This window comes from Trematomus bernacchii, unplaced genomic scaffold, assembly GCF_902827165.1.
Source record: "Trematomus bernacchii unplaced genomic scaffold, fTreBer1.1, whole genome shotgun sequence".
Classification (NCBI taxonomy): Eukaryota; Metazoa; Chordata; class Actinopteri; order Perciformes; family Nototheniidae; genus Trematomus; species Trematomus bernacchii.
Window position 1 is genome coordinate 610062 of NW_022987790.1, and position 21468 is coordinate 631529.

At 42.4% G+C, this 21468-nt stretch overlaps 2 protein-coding genes across 2 annotated transcripts in view; one reads left to right on the forward strand and one right to left on the reverse strand.

Annotated features, from left to right (window-relative positions):
* The window catches only part of unc13d (unc-13 homolog D (C. elegans)), a 34375-nt gene extending 31922 nt beyond the window's left edge, over positions 1–2453 (forward strand). The window contains 1 exon segment of the mRNA XM_034149668.1: positions 1844–2453. Coding sequence (XP_034005559.1) covers positions 1844–1950 — 107 coding nt within the window. The 3' untranslated portion in view covers positions 1951–2453.
* unk (unk zinc finger) lies at positions 1978–21306 on the reverse strand. Its single transcript, XM_034149664.1, is given in 16 exon segments — positions 1978–5085; positions 5415–5675; positions 6629–6810; positions 6947–7132; positions 8610–8699; positions 8793–8976; positions 11277–11342; positions 11582–11818; positions 11820–11869; positions 12837–12921; positions 13450–13567; positions 13661–13796; positions 15994–16115; positions 16199–16375; positions 19305–19514; positions 21097–21306. Coding segments are annotated over 16 exon segments (2400 nt in total). The 5' UTR covers positions 21237–21306; the 3' UTR covers positions 1978–4929.
* Between the last annotated feature and the right edge of the window lie 162 nt (positions 21307–21468).

The following is a 21468-nucleotide window of genomic DNA, read 5'->3' on the forward strand; positions in this document are numbered from 1 at the left end:
ATGGTGCTCTAGGAGGAGATTCAGGTGATAGGAGGGGGGGGGGGTGTTACCTTGGTTGCTGATTGGCTAATGGTTACACAAGACAAAACATCGTTATGACATCAAGTGGCCAAAATCTGATCAGCTCATTTTCAGACAGGTTTTTATAAAAATGGATCAAAAAGAGAGAGAATCTTTGTTCCTGAAACTTTCAGTCTCTTTACACAGAGGGGACACATGTTGATGAAGAAGAGACATGAAGAAGAGGGGACACATGTTGATGAAGAAGAGACATGAAGAAGAGGGGACACATGTTGATGAAGAAGAGACATGAAGAAGAGGGGACACATGTTGATGTAGAAGAGACATGAAGAAGAGGGGACACATGTTGATGTAGAAGAGACATGAAGAAGAGGGGACACATGTTGATGTAGAAGAGACATGAAGAAGAGGGGACACATGTTGATGTAGAAGAGACATGAAGAAGAGGGGACACATGTTGATGAAGAAGAGACATGAAGAAGAGGGGACACATGTTGATGTAGAAGAGACATGAAGAAGAGGGGACACATGTTGATGTAGAAGAGACATGAAGAAGAGGGGACACATGTTGATGTAGAAGAGACATGAAGAAGAGGGGACACATGTTGATGTAGAAGAGACATGAAGAAGAGGGGACACATGTTGATGTAGAAGAGACATGAAGAAGAGGGGACACATGTTGATGTAGAGGGGACATGAAGAAGAGGGGACACATGTTGATGTAGAAGAGACATGAAGAAGAGGGGACACATGGTGATGTGGAAGAGACATGAAGAAGAGAGGACACATGGTGATGTAGAAGAGACATGAAGAAGAGGGGACACATGTTGATGAAGAGACATGAAGAAGAGGGGACACATGTTGATGTAGAAGAGACATGGAGAAGAGGGGACACATGGTGATGTGGAAGAGACATGAAGAAGAGGGGACACATGTTGATGAAGAGACATGAAGAAGAGAGGACACATGTTGATGTAGAAGAGACATGGAGAAGAGGGGACACATGGTGATGTGGAAGAGACATGAAGAAGAGGGGACACATGTTGATGTAGAAGAGACATGAAGAAGAGGGGACACATGTTGATGTAGAAGAGACATGAAGAAGAGGGGACACATGTTGATGTAGAAGAGACATGAAGAAGAGGGGACACATGTTGATGTAGAAGAGACATGAAGAAGAGGGGACACATGTTGATGTAGAAGAGACATGGAGAAGAGGGGACACATGTTGATGAAGAAGAGACATGAAGAAGAGGGGACACATGTTGATGTAGAAGAGACATGAAGAAGAGGGGACACATGTTGATGTAGAAGAGACATGAAGAAGAGGGGACACATGTTGATGAAGAGGAGACATGAAGAAGAGGGGACACATGTTGATGAAGAAGAGACATGAAGAAGAGGGGACACATGTTGATGTAGAAGAGACATGAAGAAGAGGGGACACATGTTGATGAAGAGACATGAAGAAGAGAGGACACATGTTGATGAAGAAGAGACATGAAGAAGAGGGGACACATGTTGATGTAGAAGAGACATGAAGAAGAGGGGACACATGTTGATGTAGAAGAGACATGGAGAAGAGGGGACACATGTTGATGAAGAAGAGACATGAAGAAGAGGGGACACATGTTGATGTAGAAGAGACATGAAGAAGAGGGGACACATGTTGATGTAGAAGAGACATGAAGAAGAGCGGACACATGTTGATGTAGAAGAGACATGAGGAAGAGGGGACACATGTTGATGTAGAAGAGACATGAGGAAGAGGAGTTTGCATAATAGGTGACCTTTAAAATAACCAAATTGTTTTTATTTCCAGACGACAACATCCTGCGGCTGCTGGAGTCGAGGAGAGGCGAGAGAGAGGCTCAGGCCTACGCCAAGAAGCGAAGACAGCGAGAGAAACAGTCCCAGGAGGGGATTTAACCCAAAACAAAAAACACAAGACAGTTGTTCTTCTTCCAAAAATATACAATTTGTTTTAATGATCTGTACCAAAAACATGGGAGAATCCACTCCGACAGAAACACTGGTGATGGATGAGCTGTGGACAGGATGCTGAGATATAGGTTTAATCAAAGACTTGCATTTAAACAGCGATCAATAATCCGTCTGCTTCTCTGATGCTTTGTCTAATCAGTGCAAGAAATAGCTATGGATTTAATCAACGATGCGTGTGTATGAATAAAATATATATATAAGACGAGATTTGACACAGTGTGACATGTCAAAGATACGGAAGAGGATTAGGGCCACATGTGCATATTTTTTTATTCTGACTGTCTTCCCAAAGCAAAAGAAAAACTGAAAACTTAATAAAGTCATGATTCTTGAAAAAAGTAAAAATTCTGAGAAAAAAGGTATTCAATTTTTGTTCCTAAACTTCTCAGAATTCTGACTTTTATCCCAGAATTAAAAAAATGTTCAGAGCTGCTGGTCCTGGGTCTGTTTGGGGGTTATAAGATGCTGATCCTGGGTCTGTTTGGGGGTTATAAGATGCTGGTCCTGGGTCTGTTTGGGGGTTATAAGATGCTGGTCCTGGGTCTGTTTGGGGGTTATAAGATGCTGATCCTGGGTCTGTTTGGGGGTTATAAGATGCTGGTCCTGGGTCTGTTTGGGGGTTATAAGATGCTGGTCCTGGGTCTGTTTGGGGGTTATAAGATGCTGGTCCTGGGTCTGTTTGGGGGTTATAAGATGCTGGTCCTGGGTCTGTTTGGGGGTTATAAGATGCTGGTCCTGGGTCTGTTCGGGGGTTATAAGATGCTGGTCCTGGGTCTGTTTGGGGGTTATAAGATGCTGGTCCTGGGTCTGTTTGGGGGTTATAAGATGCTGGTCTGGAGTCTGTTCAGGGTCAGGAGAGCTGCTGGTCCTGGGTCTGTTTCTTTTCAGAATTTTTACTTTTGAATCCAATAATTCTGATTGTCTTCCCAACATTGAAAACAATCTGTAAAATTCTCTTTTTTTTTTAAGAACAGAAACAAAGAATACTTAAAAAATCTATTCAAAAATATCTGAATTCTGACTTTTGTTCCAAAAATAATCAGACTTTTTCCCCGAATTCCAAAAAATCTTCAGAATTTTGATATTTTTCCAGAAAAAAATGGAGAATTCTGAGTTTAATGTCAGATCAATAATAACCTTTCATCAGATCTCCAAAAAGTATCCAACATGTGACTCTGATCCTCTTCCGTACAGAGATTACTACAAATGTAAAACATGGCAGAGAAACCTGTCATCGATGTTTGAACGTAGAAAACGGGCTGGTTTTAACATGAAAAGTAAAAAAAAAAGATGAAATTTCAAAGACTACACACGAGTTCATTTGCCTTGATTGCGTTAACATGCTTTTCCTCTTCCAGTTGACGTTCAGAAGAATGTTAGAGAAACCTGAGTGCTTCAACAGAGGCCGTCTGTCGTAGAAATTTAAACAAATATTACTAAACATTTTAAATATGTTCTGTTATTATTCAACAGTAATTGAGAATTTCTTTTGCTAAAAAAAACTATGAAAAAATTAAGGATATAATCTACAAGTGCTACTGGTATAACGACCCCGATTTGGCGTCAGCGGTTTATATTATAAATGATGCTAAATATGCCCTTTAAGCGTTTTAAGTCAGACCTGATTATTTATTTTGAGATAGCTCATGAATGCCAGACATGTTTAAGAGTTGCTATTGACCTTAAAAAGTGGCACAAACATTTTTAAAACCTCAGGAAACACAATTCCAGATAGATAGATAGATAGAGAGATATATATAGAGAGAGAGAGAGGTAGGTAGATGGAGAGAGAGAGAACACCGGTATCATGTTCTTTAAAGTGAGCTAATTCTGTAAAATGCTAGCGTTTATTGTTTTTTGCTGTACTTTGATATATTTTTGTGTTGAATTGTGCCAATTATATATATTTCAAATATTATATATTCATACGAAGGCAGCTCATACCAGATCCTGTCATCCCTTTGATGGCTTAAATGCCTCAGAACATGTAACATTCGTAGGCGAGTTCTCCTGCATCACGTCCTCGTTGTGTAAAAGGCCTTTTTTAGAGTTTGAGAGGAAGTCAAAGCAGGTCTTATTTTCACAAATCTAGAAAAGGCGTAAAGAACAGTGTCGCTGGTCAAGAGCATTAACTAGTAAAAAAAGTACTTGTGTTCCACGGGTAACCAACTAGAAAAATCCTAGAGCTTTCACTGAGAGACGGTCATTTATCAAATACAAAACCAGATCTGTGTCACATTATAAAACGTCCTCCAACTGAACATTAGATAGAGATCTAGAGAGCTGGTATTATGAGAGGAATCAGGACTGACTGGTGTAAGAAGGGGGTCAGAAGATGCTGCCGGTCTGGGGTCTGTTCGGGGGTCATAAGATGCTGGTCCTAGGTCTGTTCGGGGGTCATAAGATGCTGGTCCTAGGTCTGTTCGGGGGTCATAAGATGCTGGTCCTAGGTCTGTTCGGGGGTCATAAGATGCTGGTCCTAGGTCTGTTCGGGGGTCATAAGATGCTGGTCCTAGGTCTGTTCAGGGGTCATAAGATGCTGGTCCGGGGTCTATTCGGGGGTCAGGAGAGCTGCTGATCCTGGGTCTATTCGGGGGTCAGGAGAACTGCTGGTCCTGGGTCTGTTCGGGGGTCAGGAGAGCTGCTGGTCCTGGGTCTGTTCAGGGGTTATAAGATGCTGGTCCGGGGTCTATTCGGGGGTCAGGAGAGCTGCTGGTCCTGGATCTGTTCAGGGGTTATAAGATGCTGGTCCTGGGTCTAATCAGGGGTCATAAGATGCTGGTCCGGGGTCTATTCGGGGGTCAGGAGAGCTGCTGGTCCTGGGTCTGTTCAGGGGTCATAAGATGCTGGTCCGGGGTCTATTCGGGGGTCAGGAGAGCTGCTGGTCCTGGGTCTGTTCAGGGGTCAGGAGAGCTGCTGGTCCTGGGTCTGTTCGGGGCAGAGGGGGCAGTCCGTGGAGCTGGAGCAGCTCTCACACTGCAGGCCGTGACCACAGATCAGCGAAACTGATCCTGGATCTCCACAGGTCACACAGCACTGCCTCTGCTTCCTGTACACCACCTTCAGGAGACGCAGAGGAACACATTTAGACCTCGAGAAAGACATCTCTGGAGGATTAACCCGGTGGTTTTTGTAACATAAAAATGATTTAGATAATGATGTGGGTCAAGGTGCAACGGCATCCCCCAGAGTAGAAAATAGTTTCACTTTTGAACACAGCACACTTACCAAAACATTACCTTTGATTAAAATACACATTTCTCATAATCCTTAGAGACTTTGCACAACTTGAAAAAAGTATGCCTAGTCGTTTGAAGGTATTTTAATGCATGATACACGTTATGCTGTTGTTGGTAGACTGCAGTGTTCTACAGGTGTGTGTGTGTTACCTGCTCCACCGCCTGTAAGCTGCTGCAGATCTGCGCCTGCAGGCTGACCACAGAGTCCAGCGGCAGGCGGTGCAGCAGCTGCAGCTGATGGAGAGCCAGATGAGGGTTTTCTCCGTTCCTTAAGCTCTCCAGCGCCTCCTGCAGGAGAGTGGCCTGCCGCTGCGCCTCCTCCTCCGCCTGCTTCGCTCGCTCCGACTCCATCGATAACCGAGAAGCACGAGATCGAGACTCCTCTGCGTCCGCCTTCAGAGCCGCCCACGACTACAGGAGGAAGAAAGCAGGAAACAGTACAATTTACCAGGTGAACGCAAAAAAAACTCAGAATACTTAAAAATTCAAAATTCAGGAAATAATTCAAAATTTGAGGAACCGTTTTTTTTTTCAGAATTTTTATTTTTTATCCCAGAATGCTGAAAACTGAATATCAGAATTATGAAATTATAATTTTAAAAGTAAAATACCTACCGAATAAGATAAGATAAGATAGTACTTTATTGATCCCAATTTGGGACATTTTAGAATCTCGGGGTGTTTCTCAATGTCGAGGAAGGATGCTCCAGAGCCACTATTTCAAGGATGCTACGTCATCGAGTCCCGTCGAAGGACTGTTCCAATGTCCAGGCTCCTTGGAATTCTACCGATCCCGGCATACTTCGTTGCGGGAAATGTCGAGGCTGCACATGTGTATCCTCCGTAGGTCTTAAAATCCCCACAATGCTTTGCGCACGGACCAATTTCCACAATCTTTAGCGGAAATCGCGCTCCATTTAAGGCGGGGCCTCTCATATGACGCACTAGGAAGGATTCTTGCCTCGCTTCTGAAGGACCTGACTCGGAAGACATGTCTTACCAAGGAAGCATCCTCGACATTGAGAAACACCCTATAGCTTTAGTATAAACCTTGTGGCCATTTCTGTCACTTTTTTTCAGCAAAAAAACCCAGAATACTTGAGAAAATCTCATAATTCAGGAAACAATTTAACATTTGAGGAAAATGTATTATTTTCTTAATTTTTTCTCTCCAGAATTTTAACTTGTTATCCCATAATGATGACTGTCTTACTAAAAAAAAGAAAAAAATCTGTAAAATTCTCATATTTCTGTGAAAAAAAACCCAGAATACTTAAAAAGTCAGAATTATAAAATGATATATTACCTACCAACTAATCTTCAGTATCTCCATTTCTCTCCCTCTCGCCCCACTACCTACCCACCTGAGCTGAGTGCCTCCAGCTGTGGCTCCACTGCTTCAGCGCCCTCTGAGCCTCCTCCAGCTCCTGCTTCAGACGAGGGGTTTCTGCACACGGCCCTGAAGCCAGCAGCGTGGGGGGGGTCCCCGGAGAGCCCTGCCCCGAGGGGAAGTGCTCCCAGATATTACTGCTCATACCATTCAGACCTGCAGGGAGAAGGGATAGAAATGTAGATTAACTATTCACTTCAAAACCTGGTCTCAAAGAGGACTTCTTCTGCTCGGGCGTTTCCCTTGCAGTAGAAGATTAAATAAAATACAGGACATTTATATTTCCACCAACCTAACGAGCTGTGCGACGGTCCCAGGAAGGTGCTCTCTGATTGGCTGGGCTGTGAGAGGGGCGTGGAGAAGAAAGGCGAAGAGTGCGTCCTGATTGGTGGAGAAGGCGAAGGCGAGCTAAAAGGGGCGGAGCTGCTAAAAGACCCCGGGATATTTACTGGAGCTGAACTCTGGAACTGGCTACCTCCTGGAGGAAAGAGACAAACAATAATGAGTTGTGTTTAAACTTTAAAGCGATGTGTTTCTCAAAGGTTGGAGTAGTTCATGGAAACAATCAGTTTTAATTGACTAGCAGCAGCTAAAAATATGTAGAAAGGAGAAAAACATATCAGAAAGATGAAGGTGTTCTGGGAAGAGGTACGAGGTACAATAAACAAGATCATTTCAAAGCAGATTTGACTGGATCCAAAGTGTTTTCTGTTGGGTTTGTATCCAGAAGAGCATGACTATAGTGAGCGAACATTTAATGGTGCTTTTCCACTGCAGGGCCTCGCGCGGCTTAGTTCGGTATGGCTAGGCCTTGGTAGGCCTGGCTCACTTTAAGCTGCGTTTCCATTACAGTTTAGTAGCTGGGGTAGTTACTATAGTAACGCAGTGTAGGCGGAGCCGTGACGTCGTCTTCAATGAGAACCACAAAACCAACATCAGCCGTTAGCTGTTAGCACTCAGAGCTCACAGCTCCTCATATCTGTTCAGAAACTAGACAAAAGTTAAACAAGTACAAACCACAGACTGCCTGTGTCATGGTGAATACAGTCGCTGCTTTATTTATGTCTGTATAGGCCGTTGTTGTGAGTGTGGACGGTCGGAGCATATACTGCGTTAGCTTAGCCAATCTCCATTTAGAAAACAAGCATTTTAAAAGGTTTTTCGCCTGCCGTCTGTCTGCAGACTTGTCAAAGCATTAATTCATGGTTTTTACTAACCGGTATCAGTATGTTGTTACTTCGGCATCATTTTGAAACGTGTATTACAATTAAATCACGGTCAAATATGTCCATCTTGTTGTAGTTGTAGCCCCCTTGCCAGCGATTCTCTCTGACCAATCAGCCGTCGAGAGTGTTTACGTCACTAGTTTAGCATATTCAGCCGGAACTAGCCTTAGTGGAAACGCAACAAAAGGCTTAACCCGTGCTGCAGTGGAAAAGCGCCATTATAGACCTCTGCTTCGTCTACGCCAAAACCTGTATTGCATTGTTTTGGAAAAAGGCTCACAGCCCAAGCATCACTGATTGGTTGAATCGGAAGCTGTCAGGCCTCCCATTGGAGGAGATATCCTAATATTAAGGTCCAGACAGCATGTGAGAACGTGTGGAGGCCCTTTATTGATTATGTAAAGGACCTTAATGGATCTAATGGTCAAGAGGATAAATAGGTGCAGATCCCTAGACTGCCTTGTGTCATACTGAAGTCAACTTAGATTTAGAATGACAGATACAAGAACATGTATTTGAGGTAACGAGCAGCAGCTAAAAATATGTAGAAAGGAGAAAAACGTATCTCACTAAATAGTCAGGACTTTTCAGGCTTTATTTGTTGTACTACCAGAAATGTTTTTACGCTTGTCGGGTTAAATTGGATGATAAATATTTGTAAATATTCTCAAAAGTTTGGTAGACACTGCTTAACATGGTGTAAAATGGTGTGTTTAGTTCAGATATTACCCAGCATGCATCCCACATTGGGTAAAGCAGAGCTGCTCTCCAGCCCCGAGGCACCGAAATCATTCAGATCCAGATCATCTAGAGCCGACTCTGTGAAACAGAAACACAGATATTAATCAGATTTACAGTCATTTCAGATTCATATGGTCACAGCTGTGTGGTTTCTGCACGTCTCCAACTCACCAACGACGGACTCCACGGTCTCACTGGTGGGATAGAAAGGCAGGGCGTTGGCGTTCATGCCCGAAGAGATGCTGGATCCCAGGGGGCCAATGGGAGCCGGGCTGGGGGGGGTGGCAGCCAGACTGGAGGGGATGCTGGAGGAGAGACTGAGGGGGCTTCCTACTGGCAGAAACACCAACAAGTCCTGGAGGAATCACGAGAAACAACAGTTATTAACTACGTGAGGGGTCATGTGCAGCGAGGCCCTGGATCACGGAGCCCGACGCGATCACCCTGTCGGTTGTTCTTTCTCCAATAATGCCCGCCTCGCTGCACATGATCCCGCTTATTTCACGGCCAGATACTAAACACACTAACGACTTGACTCCCAATATTAATTGAAATGATTTTATTGACTTAAAAATGATCGTATTATAGCTTCCTCTAAGAAAGTAAACTCTGGCTGGAGCTCCGACAACAACAAGTGAATTTAAAGGTCCCATGTCATGGCCATTTCTACTGATCATAATTCCATTGTTGAGGTCTCGCAGCAGCGAGCCTCGCAACGTCCCGCCGAGTGTGTGTGTGTGAGGAAGTCCGCGGATTGGTCCAAGCGTAACGGCTCCGCGTATACCCAAATACGTCACTATACCCAAATACCTCACTATACCCAAATACCTCACTATACCCAAATACGTCACTATAACCAAATACCTCACTATACCCAAATACCTCACTATACCCAAATACCTCACTATACCCAAATACCTCACTATACCCAAATACGTCACTATACCCAAACACCTCACTATACCCAAATACCTCACTATACCCAAATACCTCACTATACCCAAACACCTCACTATACCCAAATACCTCACTATACCCAAATACGTCACTATACCCAAATACGTCACTATACCCAAATACGTCACTATACCCAAATACGTCACTATACCCAAATACGTCACTATACCCAAATACCTCACTATACCCAAATACCTCACTATACCCAAATACGTCACTATACCCAAATACGTCACTATACCCAAGAAGTAAACAATGGAATAAGAGAAATGTCCAACGAGGCGTTCTGGGGCAGCACAGACAGGTCTTTTCTGTGTTTTACTCGCTACAGGGTGTACTTTGAGGGTTTGTGACTCTGCAGACCGTTTACATGCACAGCTACATAACACACAAGGGGACGGGTAATAACCAGAAAAGCCTGACATGGGACCTTTAAGATGAAGGCAGCTCTGATCAATGTTTTCTGTCCACAGTTTCAAGTCCTTAAACACTACAGAGTCCATACCGTGTTCCCGTTAGTGTTCACTTCCTGTCTGTGTCTGAGGTCCAGCACTCCCGTCTTTTAAACATTCTCTCTCTTCATCCTCCTTAGGTCATTATAGTGCTTAACAGCGGTCTGTACTAATGTCATATTGACTTCTAAAATGTCCCATTTGACCAATCAGAGTCGATTATTCAACTAAGCCATGTACATGTATGCAGGAATCCTGAAGTTACATGTAATACCTTTGAAGACCTTTTTTAAGACCCTTTCCATACATTTTATCGCCACTTTGAGTTTTAACCGGTTACCTTGGCGACACACTTTACCTCACATTGACTATATACAGTATTGATTGTCCTTCCTCCTTATCTTCCAACCATTTGCGGTATATTTGGAACTTTAAGTATTTTTGGATCTTTAAGTATTTTTGGAACTTTAAGTATTTTTGGAATTTACGGTATTTTTGGAACTTTAAGTATTTTTGGAACTTTAAGTATTTTTGGAATTTACGGTATTTTTGGAACTTTAAGTATTTTTGGAATTTACGGTATTTTTGGAAGTATTTTTGGAACTTTAAGTATTTTTGGAATTTACAGTATTTTTGGAACTTTAAGTATTTTTGGATCTTTAAGTATTTTTGGATCTTTGGACGCTTTCCATACATTTTAAGACCTCATCGCCACTTCGAGTTTTAACCGGTTACCTTGGCGACACACTTTACCTCACATTTATTGATTGTCCTTCCTCCTTATCTTCCAACCATTTGGACGCAGACTTGCATTTCCCCATAACGATGTTGTTTAACAACCGGCGTAAACGGACCTTCGCGCGCTATCAAGCAGTGAGCGTGCGATGTCCTGTTCAGATGACGTCAAACCCAACGGGATGCCATAAATAAACTACACAGAATCACACTACACACCTACGCAATGATTACATTCAGGCAGACTGTAGAATACAACCTCTTTGGACAATTTATATACTTATTGAGAACAAGCTACAAAATGTAAGACCTTGGAAAATGCCGTTTAATACTTTTTAATAGCCTTAATTTTCGCTAAATTGATTTATCAACTTGTAATACTCTGTAAGACCCCGCGGACACCCTGATGTAATAAAATGTGTTGTAGCGTAGCCAATAGGAGCGTGAGTGTTCGATAGTGATGTCACTGTGTTCAGGAAGTAAAGAAAGCAGTCCAATGGAGGCGTTGTACCTGTTTGCTTTGTGCTGTTGCAAATTCTCTGTGTCGTTGCTCGAGAGCGAAACTCCTCTGCTTCGCCTGAAACCAGAAAGATGAGAAAGATCAAAACAGGATATCAGTCTTAGAAAAAGTTTTTAAAATGTTATTAAAAAGAAATGATAATGTTTGTGAAGTTAATTTAATGTATGTATGTGACTTGTAATGTATTTCCTTTTGTAATGTCTTGTGGAGGTTTGTGTACTGTCTCATATATTATCTAAAAAAACTGTTGTATTTATATTTAAATCATAATGCATGCAATCCTCTCTTTTCCTCACCTGGTCTTCCCTCTCGAACCCCGGCGCTCTCCCGTACCCCCCCTCTCCGGCCCACGCGCTCATATCCTCGCACAGAGACAACACATTACCCAGAAGCCCTTGCTCCGCCACACATGACCCCGCAGAGGGGGAGAAAGGGTCCGAATAAGAACCAGAACCAGAACCAGAACCCATCCTGAGCCTGATGGGGCTGGGGCAGGCGTCCTGAGCAGGGAGGGGGTCCGGAGGCCGGGGGGGGCGGGGGGGAGCTGGGGGTGGGGAAGGAAGGCTCCTCTGAGGAAAAAGGTCCTGGAAGAGGGGTACAGAGAAAATGTATTTAAAAGGTCTCCTATTACAGGGTTCATACACTTTTTCACCAATGATTTTCAATGACTTTCAATGACTTCTCCAGGACCTTTACCTAATTTTCCATGACCAAAGAAATGACTCTTTCTCAGCGGTACCACTGAAAATGGTTTATTTTAACATGGAACAGGAAAAAAAGGTCTGCATCTGAAACATGTTGTGCCTAATAGGCTTACTAGCTTCTACACGCTAAAGCCACTCAAATCTCTCACCAGCAAAACACCTCGTCAGTTAAATGCCATTTTACGTTTCATTACGATACGATACAGTATTTATTATCATTATAGTATTACTATTTCGGCGATTAGATCAAATATAAATTATATTTGATGCAACTTTAGTTACATTTCCATGACTTTTCCAGGGCCTGGAATTAGCATTTTGAATTTCCATGACTTTTCCAGGTTTTTAATGACCGTAAGAACCCTGCTACTATACAGATCACCCATTCTAGCCATGCCTCATATCCCTCTATTTCAGCCCTGTTACTAAAGTGCTGATTCTGGGTCAGTAGCTTTAAAGGTCACCTATCATGCTATTTTTAGGCAATAGCATGGGTCTCATGAAAAATGAAAAACATGTCTATGATGTGTTTTGCTCAAAATACCAAACAGATCATGCATTTTAGAAATCCCTCACATCCCTCAAATCCCTCATATCCCTCACATCCCTCACATCCCTCACAACCCTCACATCCCTCACAACCCTCACATCCCTCACATCCCTCATATCCCTCACAACCCTCACATCCCTCACATCCCTCATATCCCTCACATCCCTCACATCCCTCACAACCCTCACATCCCTCACATCCCTCACATCCCTCATATCCCTCTATGTGTATAAAACACATACAAAAAGCGCATTTTGCATGATAGGAGACCTTTAATGTTTCGGTAAAGGGACTTACTTTCAACGTGAGCGAAGGCGCAGAACGGCCCCCGAGGGCAGCTGCCACTCTGCTGCATGTCGTTACACTTTGTGGATTTATAGATCTGGAATAACAAGCAAACACAAAAAGGTTTATTGACCTGCGGGGATTTAAGTGAGTGTGTGGTTTTTTTCAACATTCTGAGAAAATAAAAAAAGATTTTTCAGAATTTAAAAAGAATATATTTTTAAAAACAGACGTCAGATGTTTTTTTTTTAGATATAAATATATGTATTATTTTCTCCCAGAATGTTTAGATAAAAGATAAAACCTTTTTTTCTGAGATGATCTGAACATTTTATTTTTATTCAGAATTTTTATAAAAAATCCCAAGAATTCAGTTTTTTAGGAAACAAATTAATTCTCAGGTAAAAACAACTCTGACATTTTATTTTTCTCCAAAACGTTAATTTTTTCACGATTCTGATCTCAGTTTTCTGAGATTTTCATTTTCTTTTTATTTAGAACATTTTTTTCTTCAGAATAAAAAAAACACATTTAAAAAAGAATTTGCTCGAGAATTCTGAAAATGTCAGGAAAAAAAAAAGTCAAATAATTTCTCTGTTTATATATTTTTGATTGTCAGACGGACCTCGGGGTGAAACTGCTGCTCGGTCCGGGTGTGGCAGTACTGACAGCTCTCCGCTCCCTCACATTTACTCGGGTCGCCCCACTCCTCGCTCTGCTTCACGGCCGGACACGGCAGCGCTCTGCTCACACGGGGACACACACGTATTCAGACACGTCCAAACTCAATGCAAACTAACAGCAAGGTGTGTAAACACAGTCGGGGGGTGCTTCACCTGTATTTGTGTTTGTGCGGGCTGCGTCTCCGGTCTTTGCTGTTGTGGAAGTACGGACAGGCGTAACCTTGACGACACAAACGAGGAGGTTTCTTACAGAGCTCCGTTTTATAGTGGGAGAGCACGTAGTTGTTATCTGAGGGAGGAAACACACAGAGACAAAGACTGGTAAACACCCGAGTGCTCCGATAAACATTCGTCATCTTGCGATCTACTTATTTATCTAAATAGTTATCACCGCAATAAACCGTATTTAATTGGTCAGAATTTTTCCACAACTTTATTTGACCTTGCAAAAAGTGAGAGGTATAATTAGGTCGGTTTTTTAGGTCTAAAAAAAACTGAAATTCATAGAAATACGTAGAATTCTGGGATTTTCAGTTTTCAAATGCAACTTTATTTTTTAGGAATTCCCCGATTTTCCACATCTTTCCAATGTTTTCACTTTCATGACCGTGGGAAACCTATTTTAAAGGTCCCCTATTATCCTGTTCTTCATCAATATATCACAGGTCTCAGATATATCCAGAACCTGTCTCTGATTGGCTGAAACACCAAACAGATCATTGCAGCATTACCCATAATCCCCTCTGTTTCAGCCCTGTTTCCAAAGTGCTGATTCTCTGTCTGTTACTTTAGATGAAAATAAGGAGCCCCTCCCCACGCCCCTCTGAGAGAGATTTGGTTACAAAGAACTCAATAGGCGCGTTCACACCAAGTACTTTTCCCACAAAGGTTCATGAGAACTCTTTAGTTCAGAGTGAGTACAGATCACGTTCACACCGGAATAAGTTCCTGGGGAAGGATTAGGCAAATGAAGCCGCTGACGTCACTTCTTCTTCTTCTTCTGCTTTGGGTTTACTGGCAGGCCACAAACCACTTCACGGCGTATACTGCCACCCGGAGTCCCCGGCCGGAAGTCCCCGGAGTTGGGGACTGGCTTCAGTAGAAGCTGCTGGGACTCCCAGCAGCTTCTACTGAAGCCTTCAGAGTAAATCGCCAGAACGCCGACACCTCCTCATCTCCACCGCTCCCATGTTTTCTTTTGTGTTGCCATAAGTTAGTCTCTCTGCGTTTGTGCGCTGGGCTAATGCTAATGCTAATAATGCTAATGCAAGGATAATAAAATGGCGGCTTCACAAAACTTTTTGGGAGTTTTACGGGGCGTGGTTTGCAATCCGCCCAGCCAATCAGACATAGGAACCTTTTTCTCCCACGAAAGTCCCTGCTCTCTAGCAGGGACGGAAAAGGGGGTGGAAAGGTTCTCATGAACTCATTTTAGTTCCGGCTCTTTTTGGTGTGAACGCGACATTTCGGAACTATATCGGAATTAAAGTGGGAAAAGTACTGCGGTGTGAACGCGGCTATAGGTGCTCTAGGAGGAGATTCAGGTGATAAGGTGGGGGGGGGGGGGGGGGGGTTAGAGACATGAAGAAGAGGGGACACATGTTGATGTAGAAGAGACATGAAGAAGAGGGGACACATGTTGATGAAGAAGAGACATGAAGAAGAGGGGACACATGTTGATGTAGAAGAGACATGAAGAAGAGGGGACACATGTTGATGAAGAGAGACATGAAGAAGAGGGGACACATGTTGATGAAAGAAGAGACATGAAGAAGAGGGGACACATGTTGATGTAGAAGAGACATGAGGAAGAGGGGACACATGTTGATGTAGAAGAGACATGAAGAAGAGGGGACACATGTTGATGTAGAAGACACATGAAGAAGAGGGGACACATGTTTGATGGAAAGACATGAGCAGGGACATATGAAGACAGAAGAGAGGGACACATGTTGATGTAGAAGAGACATGAAGAAGAGGGGACACATGTTGATGTAGAAGAGACATGAAGAAGAGGGGACACATGTTGGGGGACACATGTTGATGTAGAAGAGACATGAAGAAGAGGGGACACATGTTGATGAAGAAGAGACATGAAGAAGAGGGGACACATGTTGTTGTGTAGAAGAGACATGAAGAAGAGGGGACACATGTTGATGTAGAAGAGACATGAAGAAGAGGGGACACATGTTGATGTAGAAGAGACATGAAGAAGAGGGGACACATGTTGATGTAGAAGAGACATGAAGAAGAGGGGACACATGTTGATGTAGAAGAGACATGAAGAAGAGGGGACACATGTTGATGTAGAAGAGACATGAAGAAGAGGGGACACATGTTGATGAAGAAGAGACATGAAGAAGAGGGGACACATGTTGATGTAGAAGAGACATGAAGAAGAGGGGACACATGGTGATGTAGAAGAGACATGAAGAAGAGGATTTTGAATAATAGGTGACCTTTAAATCTCTGTGTCTCAGACGTACCTTGCCAGCGTGGCTCTTCGCTCAGGATCTTCTCAATGAGCGCTGTACTCGCCGCCTGACCCGACTCTCCTCCGCCTCCCCCTCCCTCCGAGGGTCCCTGACACTCCATCACCTGAACCTCCCTGAAACACACACACACACACACAGTAAACAAAGGGGCTCACACACACAGGGTCTGGGGTATAATCAGAGGTTATTTCGGCACCTGATGTCGTACACAGGGCTGCGCAGGTCATGTGATCCATGGGCGAAGGCGCAGTGCGACCCGTTTTTACTGCAGTGGCCCTTGGAGTCCGTCTCGTGGATACAGGAGCCGGTTTTATAATATCGGAGGTGATATCTACGCTCTGTGTCGCCCGCCGTCCGGTGCAGAAACGGGCATCTGCCAGACAGGAAACAAAGAAACAACACATGGATTTTAACAGAGAAGAAGACCTTTAAGGGGAATAATGGACAGAATATATATGTTCAAATATATCATACAGTAGTCATGTGTTAATAAGAGCCCAATTTTCGAGTCAATTCAGTAAATTCAAGTTGGAAACATTTTCTAACAAATCTAAGTTGATAAGAAAAAAGCCCAATAATTTATTTTCATAACAAGCTTGAAATAAAAATGTTCATTTAAAAAGAAATATTAACAAAAAAAGGTTATATTAAAGGTGACCTATCATGCTATTTTTAGGCAATAGCATAGGTCTCAGATATATAAAAAACATGTCTATGAAGTGTTTTGCTCAAAATACCAAACAGATCACCCATTCTAGACATGCCTCATATCCCTCTATTTCACTTCCTGTTTCAAAAGTGCTGATTTGGGGTATAAAGTTTTAAAAAAAATAAAAAAATTGATACAAAATCAAAAGGAGGGGGCTGAGCTCATGCGGGACCCGGCAGCTACTGTCTAAACTAAATACTGCCGTGATGAAACTCCATATCATGGATTATCAAGGATTATTTCTGAAACAGTATGGAGCTCAAAGGCTTTCTCTCTTGCCGGTTATACCACAAGGTGAGTTCCTTTTTATTTCCTGCTTCTTCACACACATGCTCTCCAGTACAGGTTAGCTCTGAGTGTTAGCGATGCTAATGTAAACACCGACCATATTACGTCCAAAACAGTCGGGCATTGTTTCTGATAGCAACGTTTCTGATAGGGCCGTGGGTCCACATTTCAGATATTACGTCATATCGGACGCAAATCTGGATCAGCTCCGTTGTAGCCCCGTTTTTAGAGATTTGGGTACGGAGGAAAAGAGAGAGGGTTTTATTTCCTGACGCTGCGTGATTTCCCCGACACACCGGGGACACATAAAGACATCAAAAAGTGCATTTTGCATGATAATGATGACCTTTAATGGGTTTTTAATATAGATTTGCAGTCATTTAAAGACAGCGACATGGGGGACTGAATTACTTTCGTTATGGTGAAGAGGTTTTTGTTTTCCTTGCACAGAAGAGCAATTAAAAACCACTGAATAATCAAAATAAATTGCACCTAAACATTGGCCATCAGACAAAGTATTACTCCAAACATTGATATAGATAATGACTCAGAGTTTATGAATCTTTGCATCCCAAACACACGAGTATAAATAAGCGTTTTGTTCAAAATACTTCCTAACTAAGGATTTTGAGAATGTTTTCAAATGTTCCCGTAGCTCTCTGATGAGCGGCTCATTAGCAAAACAAAAACATCCAAATCTGACCCATCATCCTCCACATTTACATCCCTCTACGTCTGTGAAGAACTGAACACTTCTGTCTCCAAGAGTACGTTCAGATGCTAATGCTAACGGTGGAGATTATGCATGAGGCTCGTTTCTCTACAACTAGACATTGCATTGTGTAAAGGGTGTTTCCTCCTCTATCAACACTTCACTGTCTGTCACATTACCCAGTGCTTTGTCATGCATTTGAACAACACAGGAGACAGCAATTCAGGATTTAAATATCAAAAGCTTTAGAGAGGAGATACCTGCAAGAAGCTTTTTCAACCCTCCTCCCAAAAAAGAGCTGTTATATGATGTTTTCTAGTAGATCTAGTAATTCCTTTTAAACCCACTACAAAAAGTGACGGGTGTGTACAGCACGGCCAGATGTTTGATAACTTCTGTATGTGTACAATCAATAATACCAGAAAGTGCCATAAAGTACAATAAAGTTGCCCTCAGAGTGATTAATGATGCCCAAAATGCACAATACATTGAGCGATTTCTGACGTAGATATTCAGTATTATTTTTAAATCTGCGCTGTTGCTTTGTGTTCACGGATCTCTTCTCACATCACCAAACAATTATACTCTTATAGGCTTAATTGTTTATAAACTTCAACCGTTTTAATAAATAAAATGTTTTTATTAAGTATATTATGCTCCTTGTAGCACTTTGAGATTACTTTTAGCAATGAATTGTGCTTTGCAAATAAAATGTATTATTATTATTATAAACGTGACATGCAAGAACACTCAGACACTAATGTACATTCTCAAAGATATTGAAGTGACTGTTATTTTGTTGTGCGTCTTAATGTGTGCATATGTGTCTGTTGATTGTGTATATATATCTCCAGGGTATATGCAGGAGTCCTGAAGTCAGATGTAAAACCTTTTAAGACCTTTTTTAAGACCCTTTCCATACATTTTAAGACCTCATCGCCACTTTGAGTTTTAACCGGTTGCATTGGCGACACACTTTACCTCACATTTACTATATACAGTATTGATTGTCCTTCCTCCTTATCTTCCAACCATTTGGACGCAGACTTGCATTCCCCCATAACGATGATGTTTAATAACCGGCGTAAACGGACCTTCGCGCGCTATCAAGCAGTGAGCGTGCGATGTCCTGTTCAGATGACGTCAAATCCAACGGGATGCCATAAATAAACTACACAGAATCACACTACACACCTACGCAATGATTACATTCAGGCACACTGTAGAATACAACCTCTTTGGACAATTTATATACTCATTGAAAACAAGCTACAAAATGTAAGACCTTGGAAAATGCCGTTTAATGCCGTTTAATTTTCGCTAAATTGATTGATCAACTTGTAATACTCTGTAAGACCCCGCGGACACCCTGAAATAGGTATATACATATTTACATACTTATTTTTATATATATTTGTTTTTGTATTCTGGATTGTGGGAAACGGTATTTCTCTCTCTCTCTGTACACAAACTGAAAAATGTGTTTATCTGTTTTGCACTGATCTGTTGTGCAAAGGTTTATGTGACATGTATAGCTTTATTAAGGCTCTGATAACCAATGCAAACAGGATGTGATATCTCAGCTTCACTCACTCGTCTCCATCGGGGCAGGTTCCCGTCCCCTCGTCGTATTTGGTGCAGTAAACGTCGGGGCTGTAGTTGAACGTCCCGTCTCGGCGGCGCATGGGTCTGCGGCGCCGCTGGTTCAGAAAGTGCCAGTGGAAACAGGAGAAGGGACGGTGCTGCGTGCATTTGTGCTGAACGAACAGAGGGCACTGCTCCGTCCTGAACTCCTTCAGATACCTGGAGGGGGGGGGGGGGGGAGGAACTCAGTCAAGATTCAAGGCTTTATTGTCATTCGTACATTAGCTACAGTGACTCTCTAAATACGCACTTTTCCTGAAAATCAAGTTAAAAAACCTGTCAAGAATTTAAAAGTTTGAGTGCAGAGGGGACGAATGATTATATGAATGAATTGGAGTGATTATAGTGACTGTTATGTCCGGCAGTGGCTCAGTCAGTAGGGGCTTGGACTGTGAGCCGTAGGGTCGCCGGTTCAAGTCCCCGACCAGATCTAAAATATGGAGTGTGGACTACTACTTGGAGAGGTCCCAGTTCACCGCCTGCCCTGCCGTGGTGCCCTTGAGCAAGGCACCGGACAACCCCCTTCCCTCCTCACTCCCACTGCTCCCCGGGCGCTGTACAATAGCTGCCCACTGCTCCTAGTAGTTCTGATGGGTTAAAAGCAGAGAACACATGTCACTGTGTGTGCTGTGTGCTCTGCATGTGTGATCATTAAAGAGGGTTTCATCCCTCCCAAGTATTCCTCTGGGTTGTGGGAAACAAGATCTCTCGGTCTGTACACACAAACTGAAAGGTTGACTTTGAGTTTGATAACCGTTAGAATACATTTAAAGTATATTTAAGATTTTTCTAGTATGGCCCATTTCAGATTTCTACATTTTAATATCATAATTATCAATGCATTAGTGTTGATGTTGGACCTGAGAAAGGTGGGCATTGTTTACATGACTTGTTATACTGCTAGGTAGCTTAATCTGTAATCATGCATACTGATTTAAGGGTTGATTTGTATTCTGTATTATCGATCCATACATGCAAAGAAGCTAGTAACTCAATTTGTAAAAAGAAATAAGGTAAGAATTGCCTCCAAAATGTAGTGAGCCGTTACATCCCACCACAATGAGACATACTTATACATAAATAACTTAAATAAAGCTTATAATAAAGAGTTGGTGAGTAGTGTTAGGCCTCTGAATTGAGCCCTGCCCCCATTCAAAAACACATTAACCCGAAATAAGCTTTGTTTAGCCATATTAAACAATACAACGTGTATTAACGACTCTTTTAATAGTTCTAATAGTGAAAGAAAACAGTGCAAGAGACCACTTGGTGCAAGTAACGTTATGCAAAAACAATGGAGATTAAAGTACAATATTTAACAGTAAACATGTACAATTAGTATATTTCAATATACAGTGGTGTACAGTCTTATTAAAGATATGCTCAAAGATAAATGTAGTAATGTATACATGTATAAGAGGTATCTATACCATTCATAGATGTATTCAGATTGAACCTCAGTCAAGTTAAAGTGATTTAATTAACTTTATGCAGCAATTAGACACATGTACAAATGAAGAACTTAAATAAAAGGCTAGTGAGTAACGTCAGGCCTCTGGATGCAGCCCTGCCGCCTTTAACCCTCAATTAGCTTTATCACATCATTTTAAACAACATAAAGTTTATAAGTGACCCTGTTTTTATTAGTTAACACACTTGAACTGCTGCTGTGTGTTTGTTTCCACACGTGATGTTGTGTACACTCTGTGCTAACGTGCTAACATGCTAACTAGCTACGTACGTGTAATGTTGAGGTTTCTCGGGCTGAACGTTCATCACCGTGGCGGGAGATGTGGACCCTCCAGCCGGGGAGGAAGAAGAGGAAGAGGAGGGTCCTCCGGTGGTCGTGACTACCGAACACGGCGGGTGTGTTTTGGACATTTTAAACCGTTTTTAAGTCCGACAACAAGAAGCTTGTTTTTAGCTTTACTAGCTAGCTACTCGTAGTAGCTTTGAAATCCGCATTCTACGAGGATTTGCGCATGCGCGAGGTAGCAGGAAAGCGTAGGAAAAATAGAGCGTGGAATTATAGGAAATGGAGTTTAGTCATTTACAAACCTTAAAGGCTCTTATTTTCAGTCAATTTACATGGTGCAAATAAAAACGAACGTTA